Genomic DNA, 22689 nt, shown 5'->3' with positions numbered 1-22689 from the left:
ACCTGTTCTGTAGCTTGATCTGGAATTCATCTAGTTTCCCTCTTACCGCTAACTCATTGATTGGCTTCTTATGTACCAGTTTCTTCCGTTCCCTCCTCAAGTCAAGGCTAATTCGAGTTCTTACCATCCTATGGTCACTGCAGCGCACCTTGCCGAGCACGTCTACATCTTGTATGATGCCAGTGTTCGCGCAGAGTATGAAGTCGATTTCATTTCTAGTCTCACCATTCGGGCTCCTCCACGTCCACTTTCGGCTAACCCGCTTGCGGAAAAAGGTATTCATTATCCGCATATTATTCTGTTCTGCAAACTCTACTAATAACTCTCCTCTGCTATTCCTAGAGCCTATGCCATATTCCCCCACTGACTTGTCTCCGGCCTGCTTCTTGCCTACCCTGGCACTGAAATCGCCCATAAGTATACTGTATTTTGTTTTGACTTTACCCATCGCCGATTCCACGTCTTCATAGAAGCTTTCGACTTCCTGGTCATCATGACTAGATGTAGGGGCGTAGACCTGTACAACCTTCATTTTGTACCTCTTATTAAGTTTCACAACAAGACATGCCACCCTCTCGTTAATGCTATAGAATTCCTGTATGTTACCAGCTATGTTCTTATTAATCAGGAATCCGACTCCTAGTTCTCGTCTCTCAGCTAAGCCCCGGTAGCACAGGACGTGCCCGCTTTTTAGCACTGTATATGCTTCTTTTGGCCTCCTAACTTCACTGAGCCCTATTATATCCCATTTACTGCCCTCTAATTCCTCCAATAGCACTGCTAGACTCGCCTCGCTAGATAACGTTCTAGCGTTAAACGTTGCCAGGTTCATATTCCAATGGCGGCCTGTCCGGAGCCAGGGATTCTTAGCACCCTCTGCAGCGTCGCAGGTCTGACCGCCGCCGTGGTCAGTTGCTTCGCAGCTGCTGGGGACTGAGGGCCGGGGTTTGATTGTTGGGTTCATATAGGAGGTTGTGGCCAAGTACTGAAATTTACTGAAGAATATATTCAATGCTTTCACTCCAGGTAGCTGTTTTAACCCAGGGGTGAATCTACATGGCTGCCATTGGCTGTTTTGAAGCAGACGCTCTTTCGACGCTAGCGCCAAGGTCCCCTTCAGTTACGATCCTAATAGGAGGGCGATGCTTTAGCAAAATGGCGGCGCACACGATTGTTTACGTTGTCAAGGCAACAGGAACAGCAGCCGGGTGACTACCTCCGCTCCCTAGCTTTTTTTTTAATTTTTATTATGCCGACCCACTCCGCTCCCTCTCCACCCTAACACAGCCATAACAAACAAAAACAAGAGCTTACTTATAAACCTGCACAAAACTATATGAAATGCGTGACATGTTCATTACTTCTGAACAAAATGAAAAAGACATGGCAGAACAAAAATAACATTGTACTAAAAAGGGAAATACACATTATCACATTATTTTCCACTTGGCCGCTACTTGAGTAACGGTGGCAAGGGTGAACAGAAAAGGTAGTCAATTTTTGCAGCAGCACATATAAAACATTTGCAGAAGGGCCTATTCCTCCATCAAAGACCAGGTAAAATAAGCCAACAACGCGACTTTTTTTTTTCACCCCGAATGCAATCCTTAGCAGTAAAAGTACGTCACTTAATACTATTGCAAAAACCAGCGTCTTCCAGTGTGAAACCAGCGAGTTTTTTGGCACTGGATCGCACTGGGTACGCTGGTGCTCGCTGGGACTTACTGGGACACCAGTAAGAACGCTGGATAAGAGCTCGGTCACACTGGAAGAGACGCTGGTTCCACTGCAATGACGGTGGGGCGCACTGGTTTGTGCTCTACAGGCGCTGGTTCTCGCTGCAGTTCGTTGGTTCGCACTGGAAACTGCGCTGGTTGTGTTTTTGCCGCGCTGGTCACAGTACACAAGGATGAGCGCTGCTGAATATTAAATGTTTTATACAATTTCATCACTTGATACTAGCCTCTTGTCCTAAATAGCGCCATATCTGGGGCCATAAAACCCTATTTCCTGTCGCAGCTTGGAATAAAGGTGCGTGAGATGCCCTGTTTATTCATGGACATTTGACACTGAAAATCACTTTCATTTCTTTTTTTTTTCATTTTCCCTTTTGACTGGGCGGATAGCTAAATTCTTGAAGGAAACCACGCAAACGCAGAGGACCCTCGTTTTTTAGTAGTTCGCACGTGCTTGGGTTCTGTAGGCCGGACGATCGAATCCTGGTCTTAGCAGTTTTATTTTTACGTTTTTTTTTTTCATTGCACTAAAACGATCTTTGTTGCTTTCTGTATTAAAAAAAATATATATATATATACGGTGTCCAGGCACCGCATATTGAATGCGCTAGAGCTGTTTTTCGCAAGAGTAGCCAGTGCCTCTCAGTACGCCGCGCCAGCATCCAGCGCGCGGCACTGGGTCCATAATCCGACGCACTGGGTCCCAGTGGCACTGAGTTTTCCAATAGGGAAGGCACTAAGTCACACCTACTGGGCACAAGAACTACAAGTCAAAAGAACGGCAAAAATCTTCATTTAGGACACTTGCAATTATCATGCTTTCCAGAAGAAAAAAAAAAGCGTATTGTCGCGTAAAGAGTATACCGCGGGCCTCTTTGCTTTCTTTCCGGGAATTTTGTGGGCTCCTCGACGCGGGGGAAGCCTTTATACCGAAGTAATAGCGACGGCGCCGCGACATTGTGCTCTCGCCCGGCCGGCGCCCCCGCACCTTAGACGTCACTACGTGCACAAGACGCGTCCTCTTACCACGCTCGGCTGTCAAAAGCTGATTAGTTATGGTAAAAGTGCTTTTTTTATACGGAGTGTTGACGCGACCATTTCTTGGCCCCTTAAACTCTGACGCTTATTGGATGATGTCGGCCTGACTGATTGGTCGGAGTAACGAAATACCCCTTTGGTGGAGAATCCTGTCCCTTGGATGCTGCGGAAAGTTATTTAAGCAATAGTTTGAGTAGTTTTGGTGAGAGCAAGTAGACAGTGGCAGGCTGCACAACTTCACCAGGGGAGACTAGGCCGGTCAGGCAGGCCGACGACGACGGGTATGACATCGTTCTGTTTGTAGATAATTTTGTACAGTGTTAACTTAAACTTAAATACCAAGTGAATAAACCTAGTCGTTGGAATGCTATCTCTCGTCGTCATACCTGCGGATTTGGACTTGCCCCTGCCAAAGCACATCCTCCTTCATCTTCCGTCACTCTGGTGAGCTGATGCGTCCGATATCTAATGGCTGCGTTACTTCGCTACAGTATCATGCCTGCACATGAATGTTGTCCGCACGGCTTTCCCATCGGCGATTACTGAGATAATACACAAGCACGAACAGTAATTTTTCAGCTGTTAGTACGTTTGTAGAACGTGACACACAGAAAAAGCACTTAAGGTGGAATGACACGCTGGGCAAGTTACTGAAGTTGCAGATTAAGACTTGGCACAGAAAACCACAAGTCACAGATCAGGCGATAATGAAGAGCAACATCTATTTGTCAGCTTTCTCTACCAGTAAGAGGGAAGTGTAGCACAATCAAGGCGCAGCAACGCCCGGAAACTCATGGGTCACACACATGGACAGGGCCGTGTTCGTGTACATGCGCCTTCTGAGGTCCTTGGGTCTGCGCGCTCACCTGCTGTCTTTAGGCACCCGAAACAACCTTGCAGGGCTTGTTTTTGAGGTATTCGTGCACCACTGCACGATGCACGAGCGGTGCGAGTCGTGAAATGGGTGAAACATCGCGGAGCACAAGCACACATATATATCGGGGACCACGAAACTGTCCGCGCCGGTCAACGCACCGCAGCGCGCGCTTCCCCATAACAGCAGACCTCTCAAAGCGCCGACGGAATTTACCCGATGTAGTTCACGTGCTTCGTATGAAGCCGTACTATGAAGATTGACAAGACTGCGCTGTTTTTTCACCGCTGTTTACCAAGCCTCTATCATCGGGACGATGATTTTTTCTGAAGGGGGAGCAAAGGGCACAACTATATGTGGCACAAATATATTGCCGTGGGTATGTGCCAGTGGGCAGGAGGCTGAAGTAGCGCAGGTATTTAGGTTAACCGCGGAGACGAAGCAGACGTTGTTGGTTTTCTTGGACGACTGATAAGGTGTATTTCTTGGTGATGCTGCTCCGCATCCTCGTCGATCCCACATCGTTACATGCTTTACGTTTAATAAAAAAACAGACGTATTCTATGACCAACTTTTGCTGGGTTCAGCCCTTTAGCTGTCGACAATCAGCAGATGGTATAACGCCCATTCTCGACTGGACAATAAGTGAAATCACTTGTTCTGAATATTAATCACCCTTTGCTTATGTACCTTTCTTTATAACGTCCTTCTACCCTGAAGAAAAAGAATAAAATACTTTATTTTCTGCAGCAGGTTAATATTTTTTTCCAGCTGAGATATATTATGATGCGGTAGAAAACAAATTTCATCAGTTTGTTAACTCATCATCCCCAGCTTGAATGAACGAAATGTGGAGTAGTAGAAATGCAGGCATTGCTCGGATGGACAATTATTTCCGAAAAGAGTTCCTTTTTAACTTGCACGTCGAAACTGTTCTATAGCTCAGTGCAGCTATCGGTGTCACTTGCGCTCACTTTTTATATGAATGCTTCAAAGAAACAGCACCATGCAGTAGACACGTAAAAATATTTTTTACATGTAGAAAAACTCCTTCAAGTGCAACCACCTAAATAATGCGAAAACTTGCAACCGGCATCTTAAACAAATCTGGACCAGAAAATTACGGGATACAGTCGGCGGCGACGCGCCGACGTCTCGGCGCGCCCCTCTAGGCCCGGCTGTACGGAGCGCTCGCGGGCGCCGGTGACCATGCGCATCGCGTCACACGTGACGGCCTGTCATGTTGCTTTCCTTGTCGCCTAGACTAGACTAGCCGACTAGACTTTCAATGGGCAGCCGCTCGTGCCGCTTCCTCTGCTCGTCATATCTGCGCGAATGTTTCACTGAGTGGCTGCGGCATTGCTGGCTTGCGGGTTCTCCATGCATTGCATTTCTTCGGTTAATGCGCGGCCTACCGACATCTTTCGCGTCTGTTGATGACTCAGCCATAATACTTGCTTCTTCCTACGGCGTGGCGTTATCGGAAGCACTTCCAATACTTGCTGCCGACGTTCTGCCGCTACTTTCATAAAGTGTCGATGCATTGTGGCAATCATTTTTTGCGCGACAAAGGACACCGATTCGAAAACCGTGCTTGAATAAGCAGCAGCAAATGTTGGAAACGCTTCCGATAACGTAAGGTCGCAGTGCAGCAGAAGAAGCAAGGCATTTTGTGCGAGTCATCAACAGGCGAGAGTGAAGACAGCGGGCTGCGCGATAAGAAATGCGACGCGCGATGGACGCGCGAGCCATGGCTCCAGCGTGGCGTCGCTCAGTAAACAGATGTGCCGGAGCAGATCAAGTGGCACGGGCGGCTGCCCGTTGAACGTCGACGAAGCACAGCGCAGCTCGTTAAGAAAAGCAATATGGCATAGCGGCAGATATGATGGAACGTGCATGCGCAACACCACTCGCATATAGCTAGTCTCGACAGCAGGCACCGCGTCGGAAGATAGCGCGTCGACGCAGTTTGTCACGCGCTCCCATGGTCAGTCTACTTTTGCTCACGGGTGGACCATGTGGTTTATTGTTTAGAAAACCCTGCCTTCGGGATCGGCTCACATGTTTAGGCTGCACTATCTCTGGGATCAGCCCATATATCGTTTGTTGAGTAAAACCGCACTCCCGGTCCTTGTTTTAGGCGCGCGCAGTTAGAACGATGGCACCTGGGTTTAATTTGGGCCTTTTCATGCTCATTATACATTATCAATGCGAAAATATATGCCCCATTATGCGAAAACACGGCGTTGTCGTTGGCGGTTCAACCGAAAGATGGTACAAAAGATGGCCGACGGTGCGACGAGTAAGAACACGTCAAAAATACTCGCATTCACTCGGATTTGTCAGGCAAGTTCCTGCAAAGAAAGTCAATTAATGGAATTGAGAAGAACATTTGGTGCATTAAGGTCTGGGTGGGAATCGAGCCCTCACCTCCGAGGTGCGAGACGAGCGCGATTCTCCGGCTCCATGGTTGCGATTTACCAAATGTGTGCCTAGTGCGTGCGTCATTGCACACGTCATGTCACTCCCTATTACGTGTCACTTGCTCATCGGATTTAATCGGCGCTGTGTCTACTGCGATGCCCACTCTGCGCCAAATCGTGTATAAAATGAGGCGTACCTGTACTCGCGGACAACATTCTGTGTCTTGGGGGCGAAAACACCCGTAACCTTAGATTTAGGTGCACGTTAAAGAACCCCAGGTAGTCCAAATTTCCGGCGTCCACCACTACGGAGTGCCTCATAATCAGATCGTGGTTTTGGCACGTAAAACCCCATAATTTAATGTTTGTTTAACTTTCTGTCTCTATGAAGGGAAAGCTACGGGGGTGGAGCTGCTGCTCATGTGTTACCGAGACAAGTAGTCCGCCAGCCTTTGGCAGTGCTTTTGGTTGCTCGGAACAGACGGTGAATCGCTGCAGCTTCCACGTGCAACGGTTTCGCGTTTGCCCAGACGCGGAAGAGAAAAGCCACAAAATAAACGTTTACATCCAGTGGTGTGTTTTGTCCTATTAAACTGTCGCTAATAAGGTGTGCATGCGTTCTCTTCCCGAGTCAACACTATAACGCGGATTAAAACGCGGGACTCTTTTCAGAAGCACTCTCACTTGTGCGCGCTTTGCCTCCGTACCTCTGCCTTCATAGCCACAGAAAGTTGTTCGCGAGTGTAATGCGTGCGTCATTGCACTAGTAGCGTCACTGCCTCCTGCCCGTCACTTGCTCTTCGGATTTCATTGGTGCTGTGTCCACTGGGATGCACTCCGAAGCGTCTACTTCAGCGGCATCTGTGAAACGTGGTCGCCAACTGAAGCACGCTGTAGAAAACGAAGCAAGGAAACACAAAAAGGAATGCCACGAACGTTTACAACGTGCACGACGACATACGAATGAATACCTAAGCGAAGGCTTTTCCCCAAAGCGACTACAATGCTTTCGCATTCCCACACGTAAGCAGTCTTACGTGTATCTGACGAACTTTTACTGCTCCGTGTATAACTCTACGCTCACTTGGTGAATCTTTTTTTTTTTTGTTTCAAGCGTGATTTCGACGCCTTTTTTGTTGTCCAACGTGCACTACAAGGCCTCAAATTGCCGTATTTTAACGAAAGTAGTCAGAAAGTGGCGTTCACATACGTTTCGCGAACCCCAGATTGATCTGAAATCGCCAAAGAAAGACATCGCCTCCGAAATTCACCTTTCGCTCCGATACCGAAAGAGGGCGTGCAAACAGTGCTAGAATCACGTACTGCGCTTCCCACAGAATTGCGGCGTGAAGAAAACGGGAAGCGCAGGAGATACCGAATGAACGTATAACGCGATTGCATCCCGCCTAAATGCGAGTCAAGCAAAGTTGGCGCGTTTAAGTTGGCACTACACTCTGACAATCAGTACACACAAAGAACCGCGTGAACACACACAAGAATTCTCTGCGCGGCCAACAACGGTATACAATTCACTCAGCTTAGAGGGATTCCCGCGTCGACGAGGGTACTACGTGTACGAGGTCCATTAGCGAAAGCTGCTGCCACGCTCTCTGCCTTCCCGATGTGCTGAGTGGAAAGTGGCCTATACCCGGATCGACTTCACGTGCCAGAGGGGGTGAACTGTTGTCGACTGAACGGCGAAGCACGGTCGGAGTGCCCGCATCCTCTTTTGTACGAGCGGCGCGACAGGCCCCGTGCCGCTGGGAAGCCCGATATCGCGAACGGACTACGCACAGGGTACATACGCGACTCTGATGGAGAATTAGACGGCCAAAGTTTATCCCTCGAATAGCTGCCCGACAACCATCAGAAAGGGTGATACTTGCGATAACAGATGCACCAGGGGAGTATTCCTCGGCAGTCTTGCAAGCTATACAGCTTTGCCGCCGATGAAACGCGACCAATCGGACTGGCGTATCCTCCACCGACAAGTCTCAGGCTCGCCGCCCTTCGGAATGCACGCGGTAACCTTGCGGTGCATATGGCGCTCCGCTGCCGAGCTTCATGCTCGATCCCGGCCGGCCGCGACCGCATTTCGACGGAGGCGAAATGCGAGAACGCTTATGTACTTATACTTGGGGGCACGTTAAGAAAAACCAGACGGTCTAAATGACTTCGCAGTCCTTCACTATGTGCCTCATAATCAAATGGTGGTTTTGGCGCGTATAATGCTCTAGAATTTAATTTTCTTTTCAGCCCCCCTCAGACTGCACATGCGGATATGTGTATGCTCCCTCCCACTGCTTCTCCCCTGTCCACAGATCTCCAAACACCAAGGCACGTTAAAAATTACGAAAACGAATGTATATTGTCGGAGGACGAAACACTTCACCGCCGCCTTCTCGAAAAATAGGTGCACGCATTACTGTGCAAACAAGCGATAAGCGATGGCGTTAACGCTTCTGCAAGACGGCTCGAGTTTTACACTTGTTTCAGAAACAGCTTGCGGAAGTAGTATATCAACAGCGCACACTCATCACTAGCTTCTATACAGACTGCGTAGGAAATAGTTTTGGCCGTAGTACCCACGTGAAACGAGAAAGAAAGTTTGTGGAGACTTGCAATGTGTATATACATACGGCGCAGAAAAAAAAAAGTAAAACTAAAACGCAAGTTCAGTGTAACACATGGGCCGTTTCGGGGACGATTTAGTAAGGGATTAAGTGAGGCTGCACAAGTGTTTCGCCACCTCGTTTCTTGTTGTACGGGCATGTGCGTTTTCTTTATTTCTTTTCTTTTTTTTTATAAATCGAATCTTTGGCGCAGCCTGCTCCTCGCTTTCCTGTTCCTGTCCAGTGTATATGTTCTCACAACAAATAATAATAATAATAATAATAATAATAATAAATAATTCCTTTGCTAACCCACCCGGATTTTCCCGATCCTGACCGCTTGGTGCTGCTGCTGTCTCGTTTATTCGCCCACGCTTAAAGAAATTCAATTACGTGCCCGATGGTGGGATCGAACATCCGGGCCGGTCCCCCAGCACAGCAGCCCCACGTTCCAACCACTAGGTCACAATTGCACGTATAGCTAACTTGTCGTATATGGCCGGTGCATTATGTTATACTTGCTTTTGCCATATGCATGCTCATGGGTTTAGCCATTATACTTTATACGTTTTTTATCAGTTGCCTAATCACTGACACATTTCACATTTATTTCGCAGTTTTTTTAATTTCTTTATTTCTAAATTTTTATTTTTATTGCAACTACGGAACTTTCCAATGCTAGTGTGTATAAATTTCTTCCCTGACATTTATATTTACTGCTCCTTGAATTTTGCAGACAGGAGGTCGCCCGTACAGGTTTACGCTCGGCGACCTCGCCCTGCATATTCCTTTATGAATATGCACCACTGACTAACCTGAATGAACGGAAACTTGCACCGCGCCAACGAGAGCTACAGCTTTTCGAGAAGATCCCCGCGTGTGTCACATTGCGTAGCACGCGTGCGCGAGAGCGCATGCGCGGCCGCCAGTTTAACGCCAAACACGCAGCAATGAAATGGCCAAACTTATAGCGTTTCATTAACGCTTCGCCTCACATAAATTGCAAGACGTGCGTGCGTTGGATCGGCATATCTTTTATTTATTTTTTTAACCTTGCATGTCTCATGTTCTGCCGACCTTCAAAGTCCTTCAGCGAAAACGCGTCGATGACACGAAAGGTACAAAAACTATCTTTATCAATGGCGACACAGAATGATAAATATGGATTGATAAAGCGAATCAAGAGGGACGATAAGCAGAGTAAACTAAGCGAATTTAAGGGGATGCCTAAGCGCATTAAGAGGATGAGCAAGCGAAGTAAACTACTTGCGTTTAAAAAGCAGCGCTGCAAAGTTGAGCTGCAAGCCTTAGTCGAAGTAGACTAAGCGAATTAAGGAGGATGTGTACGTCATGCGTCCGTCTTTAATGCATCGGCACTTGGGCTTTCGCCTTCAAGTGGTCTTAGGGATAACATAAAAGACCGTGCTAATTTTTTTTGCTGTAATGACGCCCTGCATTACATTCTTCACTCAGCTTTTTTTTTCTCTCTGTACAGAAAGCAAAATAGCTTAAAAGCGACCGCAACGGCTAGTTATTGAACCAAGCGCTTGGAAGAAAGAACGCAGGTTTGTGCCTTTGCGTCTTTGCTTACGCGTGTACCTTTGCGTTTGCGCGCGTATCGACTGGCTGCTGGCAGCGAGCCAACCGCCACTTGAACGTAATGTTGACGCTAATCCCGCGGTCTCCAGTTCCGCATTTATAACGCGTCATATGATCCGAGTATAGTACACGCCGTTCATTGTCGCCAAGCTGGTGTGTCAGATTCGTTTCGTGAGGGGCCTTCGGCTGTGAACGAAGCTATCACGACACTCCACTCGTACGGCTACTTGTCGTGGCCGCCGCGATGGCGAGTATATTACACGTAAGCCGCGGTGTCAACACCGCCAGCCAACAGGTGCCCGAGTGGAGTGCCGACTAGAAAAGGGAGGCAAATAGCGCGGCAAGAAAGACGGCTGCCAGCGACAAAGCTAAAGCTCATTCCACAATACGTTGTATATTATGATATACCAGGTGTTTTTCTTACTTGATGTTCTATCTTCTTTAATAATCTAGATAATTTTAAAGAACGGTCCGTGGCTGTTAGCGCAATTTCAGTTCTTGCGCTGTTTCGCTGGAAGAAGCGGACCCTAGTTGCACGAGAAATCGAAACATAACGTAATAATTAACAACTAAATTTCACTAATTGAGTTTTTATATACCTTGACGGCAGGTGTTGAAGTTTACGAATTGGCGCCGGTGAGCTAGAAAGGCGCATTCACTAGGAAGAAATTTTCCCGGATGTCGCGAGCTTAGATATTCGTTCACAAAATATGCGACAAAATAGATTGACCTTCCGCTTTTTCAGTTTGATGACGAGTTTGAAGGCAACTGAAAAAAACGGTGCATTTCTTACCGCGAGTCTGACGGCGCATATATCAAAACCGGTGCCATCTTCGCAATCGGTTTCAAATGGATATGCCTTGCAAACTCACCCGCTACAATTCGTAAATTTCAAAACGTGCAGGAAGTTAATTAGTTAATGAAGTAGTAAAATTATGCTAATAGTCAATTATGCATTTTCGCTTTTATTTTTTCATGTCCGCCTGTTAGAGCACTCCAGTTCAAGGATCGCAATTGTGTTGTATCCGCACACGAATTTTTTTTTGATAAACCTAACTTGTACGGACCCGCAAAGTATGGCTCATTCATGTAAAGGAGAGACGGAGAGCATGGGATTGCGGTGTCAAGGCGAGGTAATCCTCTTCTCACAGCCCCTACCTTTTTGCTCGCTGCCTACCCAAACCAGAACATCTCTCTCTCTCTCTCTCTCTTACCTTCCTACTCTTATACCTGCACAGATAAAAAGAAGAAAAAAAGAACAGCGAAATTCGAGCCTGTTGTGACTTCGGTCGCCAACAATTACGTAAACAGAGTGGGGCATCGCGCGGGTAAAGAGGTTGTCGACGCGCATGCGGGTGGGTTGTGCGACGCTGTTCCGGGCAGCAACGTACTCCGGTGACGCGTGCTACGCCGTCGCGCGGAGGCGACAACAAAGGTATGTCATCGACAAAAGCCTTCGCAGCTATAGCGTAATCGCGCAGCTCGTCGGTGTCTTCTTTCACGACATCCGACGCGGTTCGGCCACGAGCAGTTCCGCTGGCCCGAGCAGGACGCGTATCGCCCGCAAAGCCCGGCTAAGTTGGGCGCTTCGTCTTTCTCCCTCCACCTGCGAGCCCCCCCACCCCTCTCCACTCCATCTCTCCCGCACGTACGCGTTCCCCGTGGATACAAGTGCAACACATCGTTTTGGCGGAAACGCCGCAGCTGAGTTACGTCTTTCAGTGTAATTATTTCTTTTTATCGACTTTTCCTTCAACAAAAGTCGTTTCGCTACCGGATGTATACAATTCTCTTCCCCCCAACCTTTTTTTTTTTTTTTACGCCGCAGAGGATGGCTAATGAACTGTGAAATCACGCAATACCCGCATTAAGGCTTTTCCTTCACCACTAACCATCTTGTTCATCCGCCTTCTGGTGTGCAGTAGCGAAATACGGGCCATATGAACGTTCTCACCGGCTTTTTCCTTTTTTTTTTTGCGATAAAATAAAGTAAGCTTGTGGAATACGTTACTTTATTTCCTTGTTGCTCACCAAAGTGGTAGGAAATGTAAAGCCGTCTCAGAGATTTCCCTTCAACAAATAGTTAACAGGGTGCAGCAGCGTTACCGAATTAGAATTTTTATTTTAAGTAATAATTTACCGAGCACCGTAAGCCTTTGCCACGGTGCTAACTTTTTAACGTGTAAGGAATGACATACGGCTACGTGGATCGAGTGCTGATCTCGACTTGGGAGCCTTACGTTGATTTTTTTTTTCGCTTTCTCGCCCCATTTACCGACACAAAAGATACCTTATGAAAGACAATCACCTAAAATATTTAGTTCCTTCTGAGGAATTAATGGCACGCTATAATCGATATTCCTGAAATCACTCGTACAAGCTTCGAGCTTCTCCCTATATACGTATTGAAGCACACTTATAGGACAGTATACCACAATATTGACATTTGGGATCCCAGCGACGATTACCACTTGAGCCTAATCCTTACCAAAAAAAGTACTCGCGATTGTTTGTCTATATCGGATAAGCCCGGCGCAATGTATAAGTCTGCAAGTGTTTTCGGAGCATACGCCAACAAAAATTACACTAAAACGCACAACAATAATAACGACGTATTATCCCGCCTTGACTTCCAACGGTGGCAAGGCGGGACTTCCAAAAGTGGAAATCACAAAGAAGTACAGTTATCGACAGCTAAACAGTGTATCCTCATAATTTGCCAGTTCTGGCGCCGTTGAAGGAGTAACAGCTAGCAAAAATGTTGTCATTTCCACTTGGGCGATGTCCTTCGAGCGCGTGACTTTCCGCCTTAACCGTTTAATGACAGCACATAGAAATACCCAAATGAAAGTGTACTTGCTATCTAAATGTGCGAAACACATCGAGAATAAGCATACTCAACGAATTGAAAACAGTATTTTGGAGAAACATTTTCAGCAATAAGAGTAAAACGCCATATAACAAACTAGAAGTGGCCTTCACCTCAAGCCACCTATGCCTTCGTTTGAAATTTCTACAGACAGCTTGCATCATATGTAAATCACGGGTGGGCATTTCATTTGCTTTACATCACATGCGTGACACGACTGTAGCCCGAGATCTTTCATCGCTGTCGGTCTCCTGTGATCAAGCTTTCAAAAGAAAGCATGAAGAGGCAGAAATTTTTTTTTTCCTCGCACTGAGTGCACTAATATTTTGATGCATCTGATTTTCTACATGAAGGTTGACGCGAACATTCTTTCGGGCCTCTTTTTTTTTTCTAATTACAGTCTACGAAGACTTAGTAAATTCAGAAGCCGAATTAACACTCCCCTGATCACGACACGAATATAGCAGGTTTTCCATGTCGCTTTTGCGGGGTGCTTGAGGCGCGAATGTTGGATGGTTTTTGAAGGCTCGACTTCCGGCTTTCCGTATTTTGCTTTCTTTTTTTGGGGGGGCTCGCGGCACTCGCTGCAATACACCGGAAAGTGGCCAAGAGTGGGTCACTTTCGCTATGTCACTGCGCCAAAAAGTGTGACATTCAATCGGATGCTCCTTTCGTTATAAGCACCTCTGCACTTGGGCATTTTTGCACTTCACCCGTTAGTTACCTCAACAGGCAGTTTCGCCTTTTCTACGAAGAAACATATGCGCGCCTGAAAGCATCAACGACTGAACGAGCAAAGGTCACCAAATTTGATGCGCTCGTCGTCGCCCGTCGCATCAAATTTGTGTCCTATAGAGCACGGCTCAGAGACACAATCGCTCCCGAAAGAGCCCTTCGGCCGAATGGGCCGGCGCGTCAATAAAACGGAGCGTTAACGCCGACGAGAAAGTGCGCGAATGCTGCAAAGACACGCGTGTGACTACGAGGCCCCCGAGGAGCTTACCGACAGCCAGTAGGTAGCTGCCAACGAGGACGTCCCGACGACCGTCGGCCACCGAGAGCAGCTCCGTCGTGTTGTTCATGTTTGACCCGCAGGGAGGACGTCCGGCGTCGTCAGAGATGCAGAAAGTCCGACGCGCGTTTGGCAGCGCGGTCCAAGCAGAGCCTCGTGCAATGACAGAATCTCGCTGAAGTTTGGAAAGGCGAGCGAAGGAGCCGCGCGACGCTGGAAGGCTGACGAAGTGCGCAGGGCACGAGGGGCGACGAGCGTCCGTGTGTCGGCGCGCGTGCAACAGTCCGTGCTCGGCGAAGCTCAGCAGCGCCCGTCAGCGTTAGCGCCCGAGGTGCGCGTGCCAGTGTGAGCGCTTTGCTGGAGCGCGCGGCATAGAAATCGGACAGCGGGCGAGGAGGTGGGGCGCTTCGGAATCGAGAGGGCGAGTAAGCGGCGTGGAGGGAGAGCGCTCAAAAGGGCCGGCGCCACCTGCCGCCGACGCGCCGCGACTGCAACGAGCGTGCAGGTGTCGGCGCGCAACGCTGTAGGCTCCCGTGCCACGATTCCAGCTACGTATAGTAAAGTGGTTTCGTAATGCATCAATCACTTTCGACCACTAGAAAGAAAATGGCGTCTAGCGATCTCAGAATGCTTTTTTGGGGTCTTGGTCGCCCTGCATTGCCGCAATAATCAGATTATCAGTCAATCCCCGTTCATCTATCAAGTGCAGCCGACTAGTTGAGGAATGAGACCTTTGCAGAAGGAAAGTCTCGCGGTTGAGCGGGTGAATGGTTCGTGTACTAATGCCGGAAGGAAAAAAAAAAGATGATAATATAGCCCCCTGCAAGCACCAGGGGCATAGCCAGAAATTTCGTCCTGGGGGGCTCACGTTGCAGCTCGGCCTCCTCCTTAAAGGTACACTAAAGGTTACCAGAAAGTCAAGTTAAAGTGATAAAGCAATGCTCTAGAATGTCTAAGGCGTCAATATAATCGCGAACCTTCAGTAACCGAGAAATTGAGGTAAATGCACGACACAATTTGACACCCCCCAGCGACATTCCGGTACTAGCCCGATGACGAAAGCACTCCTCATCATAATTTATGTCACTGCTACTCAACTACTCGTATTAAAAAGATCATTTCATTAGATTATAAGACGGGCGAAAATGATACTTGTCTACTTCTATTCGATTCTAAGAAAAAATAACATTTTGACGTTACCGTTCAGTAGTATGGGTGGCCGAAAGGTTTCGTTTTCGCTCGACTCTGCGCGCTCGACTTAGCCCCGCGCGCGCTTTGGAGTTTCAGTTGTTTCTTTATCGCGTCGTGCTGCGGTGGTCCTGCTGGCTCGCGAAACTTACATTTGGAACAAGCAGCGAGAATGCCACGTCCATGTGATGTCGTGGGATGCGCGAACGGTCCGCAGAACTTGGCGAAGGGCAGCTGCAGCGGCGAATCCAACGTTACTTATCACTGTGTGCCAACGAGTGAACCTCTCCGTTCGAAGTGGTTAAGTGCCGTACCTCTGCCACAGCGCTCTGGCAAAGCGCCGAAAAATCACGTAGTGTGCTCGCTGCACTTTCGTCCAGAGGATTACGAGTTCAACGCCGACTTACTGAAGTCGCGTGAAGTGCCTTTCAAATCAGGCCGTCGTCGTAGTAGTACGCAACGACGCCGGCAGCGCGAGCCCTCAACAGCAGGTCACGTTCTTCAGTGCTTAAATCGCTGAACTCGAGCCCAGCATCGCGAGCTAATGTGTCGTTGTCAGGGTTATCCATTGCAACGAGCGTCAAAGTTGGCGTCATATAATAAAGAACCAGCTTATCGTCGGGCGCTTTCCCTTCCGCTAGCCACCATAGTTCCGCTTTCGCGCTGCTGTCGGCTCTGTCTTGGCTCTGTTTCTGGCCGCGCGTTTGCGTTTTGTGCAGAAAAGCCGTAGCGCCGTCTGCGGGTCCGTTTTACTCGCCGACGGCGCAACGTCACTATGAGACCATGACGTCAATACTCCTCGATCGGAGGGCGGGTGACTTGAACTGCGCTAGAGGTACGCGGACGCTTCAGCTCGCATTTTCTCTTAAAATAAGTCTCTTGTTCGCACGAAACAAGCGTTTCGAGGTTTCTGGAATGGTGTTTCAACAGTGCACGTTCACTTAATATTAACCTTTAGTATCCCTTTAAGAGGAAGATTTAGCTCGGGTGCTCCTATCTAAATACATGTAGAAGGGGAATTCGTTTTTCTTGACAACCGCTGCACCAAATTTGACAAGGTTTGTTGCATTTGAAAGAAATACTTAAATTATAGTGACAGCTGGTTTCGAATTTTTCATTTAGGTTGTCAATTGTTAAGTAAATATTGGCCAAAATCGCAAATTTTCAGAAAACGAAACTATCAAGTTTAAAACTCTGTAACTCAACAACGAAAAATGATATCACAATTTTGTGAATTGCATATAATAATAAATCTACAGCGCACAAAACGCATATGTTAACATGAATCGCAAGAAAATGTAGTATTATGGAAATACGGTTTTTGCAGAGCTCTTGTACACAACGTAACCATTTCACGTAAGATACAAATTCACATACCAAATTTGTCCTCTCTGACTGTTACAATAGATGTTATTTACAGAGCCGCGATATCTGTTCTTGATGCAGAGCTATTAGATTCTAAACGTAGTGCTTCTATCTTTTTTCGAACTTTCGACTTTTTCGAAATATTTTAAACAAATTTCAGGCCCTAAATCAATATTCCACTTCCAACAGACACTATAATGTAACTTTCTCAAATACAACAAATTTCATTAAGAGTGATCCAGGGATTATCTCAGAAAAGAGTTTCTGCGTTTTACATGTATTTGAATAGGCCGCGTCGGAGTTGGACCCGAGCTAAAGCTTCCTCCTAAGTAATTTGTCGAGGGATCAAATACATGAATAATAATTGCATTGCCATTGCCAAAGATACTGCAAACGAATTCTTGAACGTTACCCATTGTCAAAACAAGTAAAATATGTATTTTTTTCATAAAAGAATGTACTCGTATGTGCTAAAAATTGTGCCCAAAATACTTATATCAACGCTTCCAATGTTTTTCGTCTATTTAATAAGTAAAGAAAATATCACACGAACTTTAGAACTATATCAGTTCGAAACCAGCAAAGCAGCACATGCCGCTGATATGAAAAACGTAAAGGCCATGAATTGAACACGTTGAGGACAAATATATTAATGAAACTTTGTCATTCAATAACCGTGTTTACATTCTTGTGCATATGCAACGGCCAGTGAAAAACCTCAATGACGCTGTCATTTGTTCGAATGTATTATGCAGGAGCAGCTGTCACTGGTCGTGTACCGTGAGTAATTGCACCGAAAGTATAGCCGCAACAGAGAGCACGTATAAAAAGCAGGAGTTCTGCAAAATATACGAGGGCGAGTCAAATGAAAGTGAGCCAATGGGAATATATGACAAGCGGGTTACTTTATTTTAAAGTAGTCTTCATGAGCATTTATACATTTGTCCCATTGAATAACGAGTCGCGCGATTCCTGTCTCATAAAACTCCTTGGGTTACTGCTTCAAAAAGTCTGCAACTGACTCTTTCACGTCATGGTACGATACCAATCTGGTTCCCTTGAGCTGTTTTTTTCGGTTGCCCCAAAATGTGGAAGTCGCAAGGGGACAGGTCGGAGCTGTATGGCGGACGTTGCAGCGTTTGCCACTTGAACTTTGCCAGGTTTGTATAAACTACATCAGCGACGTGGGGACGGGCATTGTAGTGGAGCACGATGACCCCATGACTCAATTTTCCACGTGGTTTGTTCTTGATTTCTACAGGCAGCCGTTCCGGCGTTTCACCATATCGGAAACAATTGATAGTATCTCAAGATTTAACAAATGCTATCAGTAATAGCCCCTGACGATCGAAACAAAAAAGTCAACACCACCTTTCCGATGGAAATGACGGCCTTTGCTTTCTTTGGGCGTGGTGAATTCGAATGTTTCCACTGTTAGATTTACCATCGTGTTTCAGGCTCGTAGTAGTGTCACCATGGTTCGTCCCCGATCACAATTGCAGACAAGAAGTCGTCACCCTCATTGTGATACCGGAGCAGATCAGTCAAGGCAGCGCCGAACTTCGTCTTCTGGCAGTGGTTCAAAATCTTCGGCATTCTTTGCGCACACAAGAGCAGATAACCGAGATGTTCATGAATTATGGCGTGAACCGAACCGTGACTGATGTTCACACGCTCTGCAAGTTCATCGATGCTTATCCTCCGTTCTTGTCTCGTCAGCTCATCAACCTTTGTAATTTTTTAGGGGTGATTGCACGATGGCTTTGGCCCGGTCTTGGATCGTGTTTGCAACTTTGACGTCCTTCTTTTAACTGTTTCCTCCAACGCTTCACAGTGGCCAATGAAATGCAATGTTCAACGTACACGGCAGCCATACGGTGACTAATTTCTTTTTGAGAAATACCTTCAGCTGTCAAAAACTTCACGGCACCACGCTGTTAAACTTTTGGAGTGTAATTTAGGTCAAGCAACCCAGTGCATGAGAGCATTAAAGAAACTTTATCCTCACAAATGCGTGTCATTTTTGTAAATGAGAGCTGCCTCTCTGCTACCGCATGCCTTGCCGATAAAGAACCGAACCATTATTGCGCGGGGTGGGTAGGCTCACTTTCATTTGGCTCGCCCTCGTACATTAGAAATGCGAAGATGGAAAGGAATATCCAAATGGGAAGATACAGCTTGATAAAGGACAAGAAAGTGTCACTGCACGTATACACAAGAACTCGCAACAAGATATTTAAATATACGTATAAGTATCCAATAAATCTACGTATCTAAGAAAATATCGCTGTATATAATGCGTCAAACAAGCCAAATAAACATGTTGCGCAACCGCAGATTCACAGAATCCTAGATCTCGCCCCCATACCATCCACTCCCCCGGATGTATTGCGCGCGACGAGCTTGCTCCCCGCTTTTCTCCTTTGCGCACACAACACTGGGTCACCATCATCGGCTCACCTATTTAACCCCCCACCCCCACGCTTTCACTCGCACATACAGCATGCGGCGTTCGGTCAAGATGTTATCGCTCTTGGACTTTATACTGAACGTGAGGGCGACGGCGATGGCAGGAATGCGCCTGGAGTGCCCATATAATTGCTATCGCAATAATATAATAAGTGTATCCGGCAACTGAAGCGTCCCGTGGCCCATTACTTTCCGCAAAAGAAGAAGTAACGAAATTGAACTTTCACTTTGCGACAATTCGCTGCGCAGCAACAGTGTATTTTTTTTCTTTTGTGGGGCGGGGACACCGAAATGAGAAAACGCAAAGGAAAGTATGTTGGCTGAAATCGAATGCCTAGTTTGGGCACCCAATATCGCTACCGAAGGAATATCGAAGAAAATGTGAGACGCTTGGTTCACCGAGAACCATACGCACACTGCTTGGTATCCTACATCGGCGAGACAAGACTTTCCGGAGTGGCTGCGCTCAAGCGAACGCGGTGCAATCCGTCGAGCCCTCACCCTGATGGCGGCGATCGACCATTGTTTCTTTTTCTCGTCTGCTAGCCAGAAAGCGTCTAAAACTCTGCCAGGTGAAAATCCACTCGGCCAGGGCAAACCGAACGCGCACCGAAATGCGCCGCGCAGTAGTCGGGGCAACACGAGAAAAAACGTATGCGCTCTGGCTGGCTCTGGCAGCCCGCGTTTGGGGTAGCGAGAACAAAAAAAAATTGAAGAGGCTCAATGTGTCCTCGCGAATAAAAGTCAAAATAGAAAAAATAAATAAGAACGTAGTTACTTTTGCTGGCTTTAGTGTCTTGACATGGATGTTCTGGCGTAGGTAAAAAAAAAATGTTCATATTTTTATGTGACATGAAGGCACAAATGAACCACCACAACGTTTCGTCTCATGGGACCTCGCTGCGTACGTTGTCAACTTGCCTGATAGTGTGTTTATTTGGCTTGTCTCATTGTGTGTTGAGATGCAAGACTTTAGAAAAGTCATGCGCCTTGGGCGTCAAATGTTTATAACAGCATTAAACCCACAACGTTCTGCAATTGAAAATCTAACGCACAACTTTGGAAATGCCAATGCGCCTTTCACATCAAACGTTTATTAGATTTATACCCATAAAGTATCGGAATTGACATCCGTGCGCTCCGTAGATTCCGCGGCTTTCGCGAGATGCCGCGGCGAGCCCGTTCGCCAAAAAACGCCCTTGAAACTTTGTGCTCGGATGGGGCTGTTTGCGTTATGTGACTTCCGGTACATGGGCGTTGCCGCAAAATCCAGCCCAAGTTCGCAATGTTCGCGGTGAAATGTCTTTTCGAGCTTGAAAAAGGCATTCTAGTCAAAATCCTGAATGATTTCCGGCGCTGGGGGTTGCTTTGGTCGGCGGTGCATGGACAGCACGAAAAAATTTCGGGGAGGGGGGGGGGCTGAAGCCCCATAAGCCTCCCCCCCCCCTGGCTACGCCCCTGGCAAGCACCTATATATGTATTTTATGTCTAAAGTCAGTACACCTCCCCACCCCCTCCCCTTTGTCGTTAGATAGGCGCTTATCTCAATTTGTGTCGCGATTTGGCAGCACAACTGACTGCAAGAGATGCGGAGCAAGAGATGTCTAGGCTCGAGCCAGCGTTTCGACCACGGGAGTTGCGAGCGCAACGACTTACAGGGGCACTAAAGAGAAGCAGTAAATCAGAAAAAACACTGATAAAGCATTCTTTCAAAACTCTATTTTCATTGATTTCGCCATAACCGGTTGATTCTTCCAAAAGAAAACTCAAGTCAAAGTTGCCTTTTTTTTTTCATTTCTCACGGAAACCCCAGCGCCGGTACGTCACTGTCACGTCTGGAATCTCAATGTATTTTTTAGCATTTGGACAGTTGTGGCACAGTAAAAGTTCTTGAAACTTGCCAAGTTCAGTATTTTGCTTTTTTGTACACAACGATGCAGTCCATCATTGTCGATAAAAATTAACTAGGCCCAACCAGACGCGGTTAGTATCTATGACGTCATGGCACGCTGGTGCGGGAACTTAAAGATGGCGTCACCACCCACCTGCTGTTTTTGTGTCTTTTGTCGCTTAACTCTCCTCTTGTCACGGTAAGAGTGGTTTTCTTTTTACATTGTAGAAGGGTAATTTCCTAATATAGCTCAAATCATGTTTCTCTTTAGTGTCCCTTTAATACGCAGGTGCGTATATTCTGATTGCAAAAATCGAAATAAAAAAATGCAGGAAAGACAGTAGGGGCGGGGGGGGGGGGTATGCCTGTGTTAGGGATCCGACATGGGATGGGGCTGCGCTGTAGATTCTTCTAGGAGGGGGGGAGGAATCAAGAGAACATTCTCACGTCTGTGTAGGCTTTGTCAATCCGGTGGGCTTATCTTTTCCCGGAAAACAGGAAGTAAGAATGGATAGGCCTTATACTGTTGAAAACAAGCGTTACAAAACAAAAGGGTAAATACACTTAGTTCCACCATGAAGAGTGCGAATACTTGTCTTGGCGAAGCTGAGAAAGTGAGGAGTCCGCAATATATAATGCAACGACGTAAATGACGAAAATACATTAAAATTCAACTAAGAAGAGTGATAGGTTAATAACCAATAGGAGAAATTAATAAAAGACCAATTGTGAAATAGTATAACTAATTGCAGAGACCCATATGATTAGCTCTGTTCTGACCAGACGTAACATTTCAAAAGTTAAGCGCTGCTGTTTATACACAATGTTTCGGCGAACTCTTCTAAAAAAAATTTATTTATAATTGTCTGTGGCAGATAGCACAATTCTAGTTGGTGGGCTGGTCTACTCGGAGAGGCGGACATTACTTGCAAAAAAAAAAAATGAAATGCCAAAACCACTAATTAACGAAAGTTCACTAATTAAGCTTTTAACGAATTACCTTTCAGCACATATTGTAATTTACCAATTATAGCAGGTGAGGCTACAACGCATATACACTTGAAAAAATTGTGTAGATGAGACAATTTTCGGGATACGCGCCATCAAACTTGCGATAAAAATGCACGGTCGTTCCATTTACTTTCTTAACAACGTTTTCAACACAAGAGTAACTGAAACGTTAAAGCATTTCTCCGCAAAGATGGCGAATTATTATCTCGAAACTGGCGTCATCCTGAGAATTCGTTCCACCTGAGAATTCGTTGCGAACTCAGCGGCTTGAACTTCCCGGCTAAAACTGCCCGGCTAGATATATGTGCCATAAGGTACTTAGTTAAAAACTTCGATTTCAAAAATACAATTTCAGTGCAAGCACAACACGTAACGAAGGCGATTTTATATTGAATGTCGCTTGAAAAAGTTGTTTGCCATAAATATGTTTCAGAGATATGGGCTGCCTGCTTTTTCGCGTTTTCAAGAGAGACTACTTTAAGTTATAGCTCCACACATTTCATCTGTTCTCGGGTGACTGAGCAGTGGTTGAAAGGAAAACCGAAAGAAAAAAAAAAAAACGCGCCCGCATGATTTTGCTTCAGTGCGAAATTTGAGACGCC

The 22689-nt window shown here is 46.6% G+C and overlaps 1 protein-coding gene across 1 annotated transcript in view; it reads right to left on the bottom strand.

The window, feature by feature from the left end:
* LOC126547884 (visual pigment-like receptor peropsin) overlaps positions 1–15373 on the bottom strand; it is a 694884-nt gene extending 679511 nt beyond the window's left edge. Inside the window, exon 1 of the mRNA XM_050195912.2 lies at positions 14155–15373. Within this exon, the coding sequence (XP_050051869.1) occupies positions 14155–14233 (79 nt within the window). The 5' untranslated portion in view covers positions 14234–15373. The remainder of the gene's footprint in view (positions 1–14154) is intronic.
* Between the last annotated feature and the right edge of the window lie 7316 nt (positions 15374–22689).

The sequence above is a fragment of the Dermacentor andersoni genome, chromosome 1 (genome assembly GCF_023375885.2).
Source record: "Dermacentor andersoni chromosome 1, qqDerAnde1_hic_scaffold, whole genome shotgun sequence".
Classification (NCBI taxonomy): Eukaryota; Metazoa; Arthropoda; class Arachnida; order Ixodida; family Ixodidae; genus Dermacentor; species Dermacentor andersoni.
The sequence above is the reverse complement of the archived record's forward strand: the minus strand, read 5'-3'. Positions and strand labels throughout refer to the sequence as shown.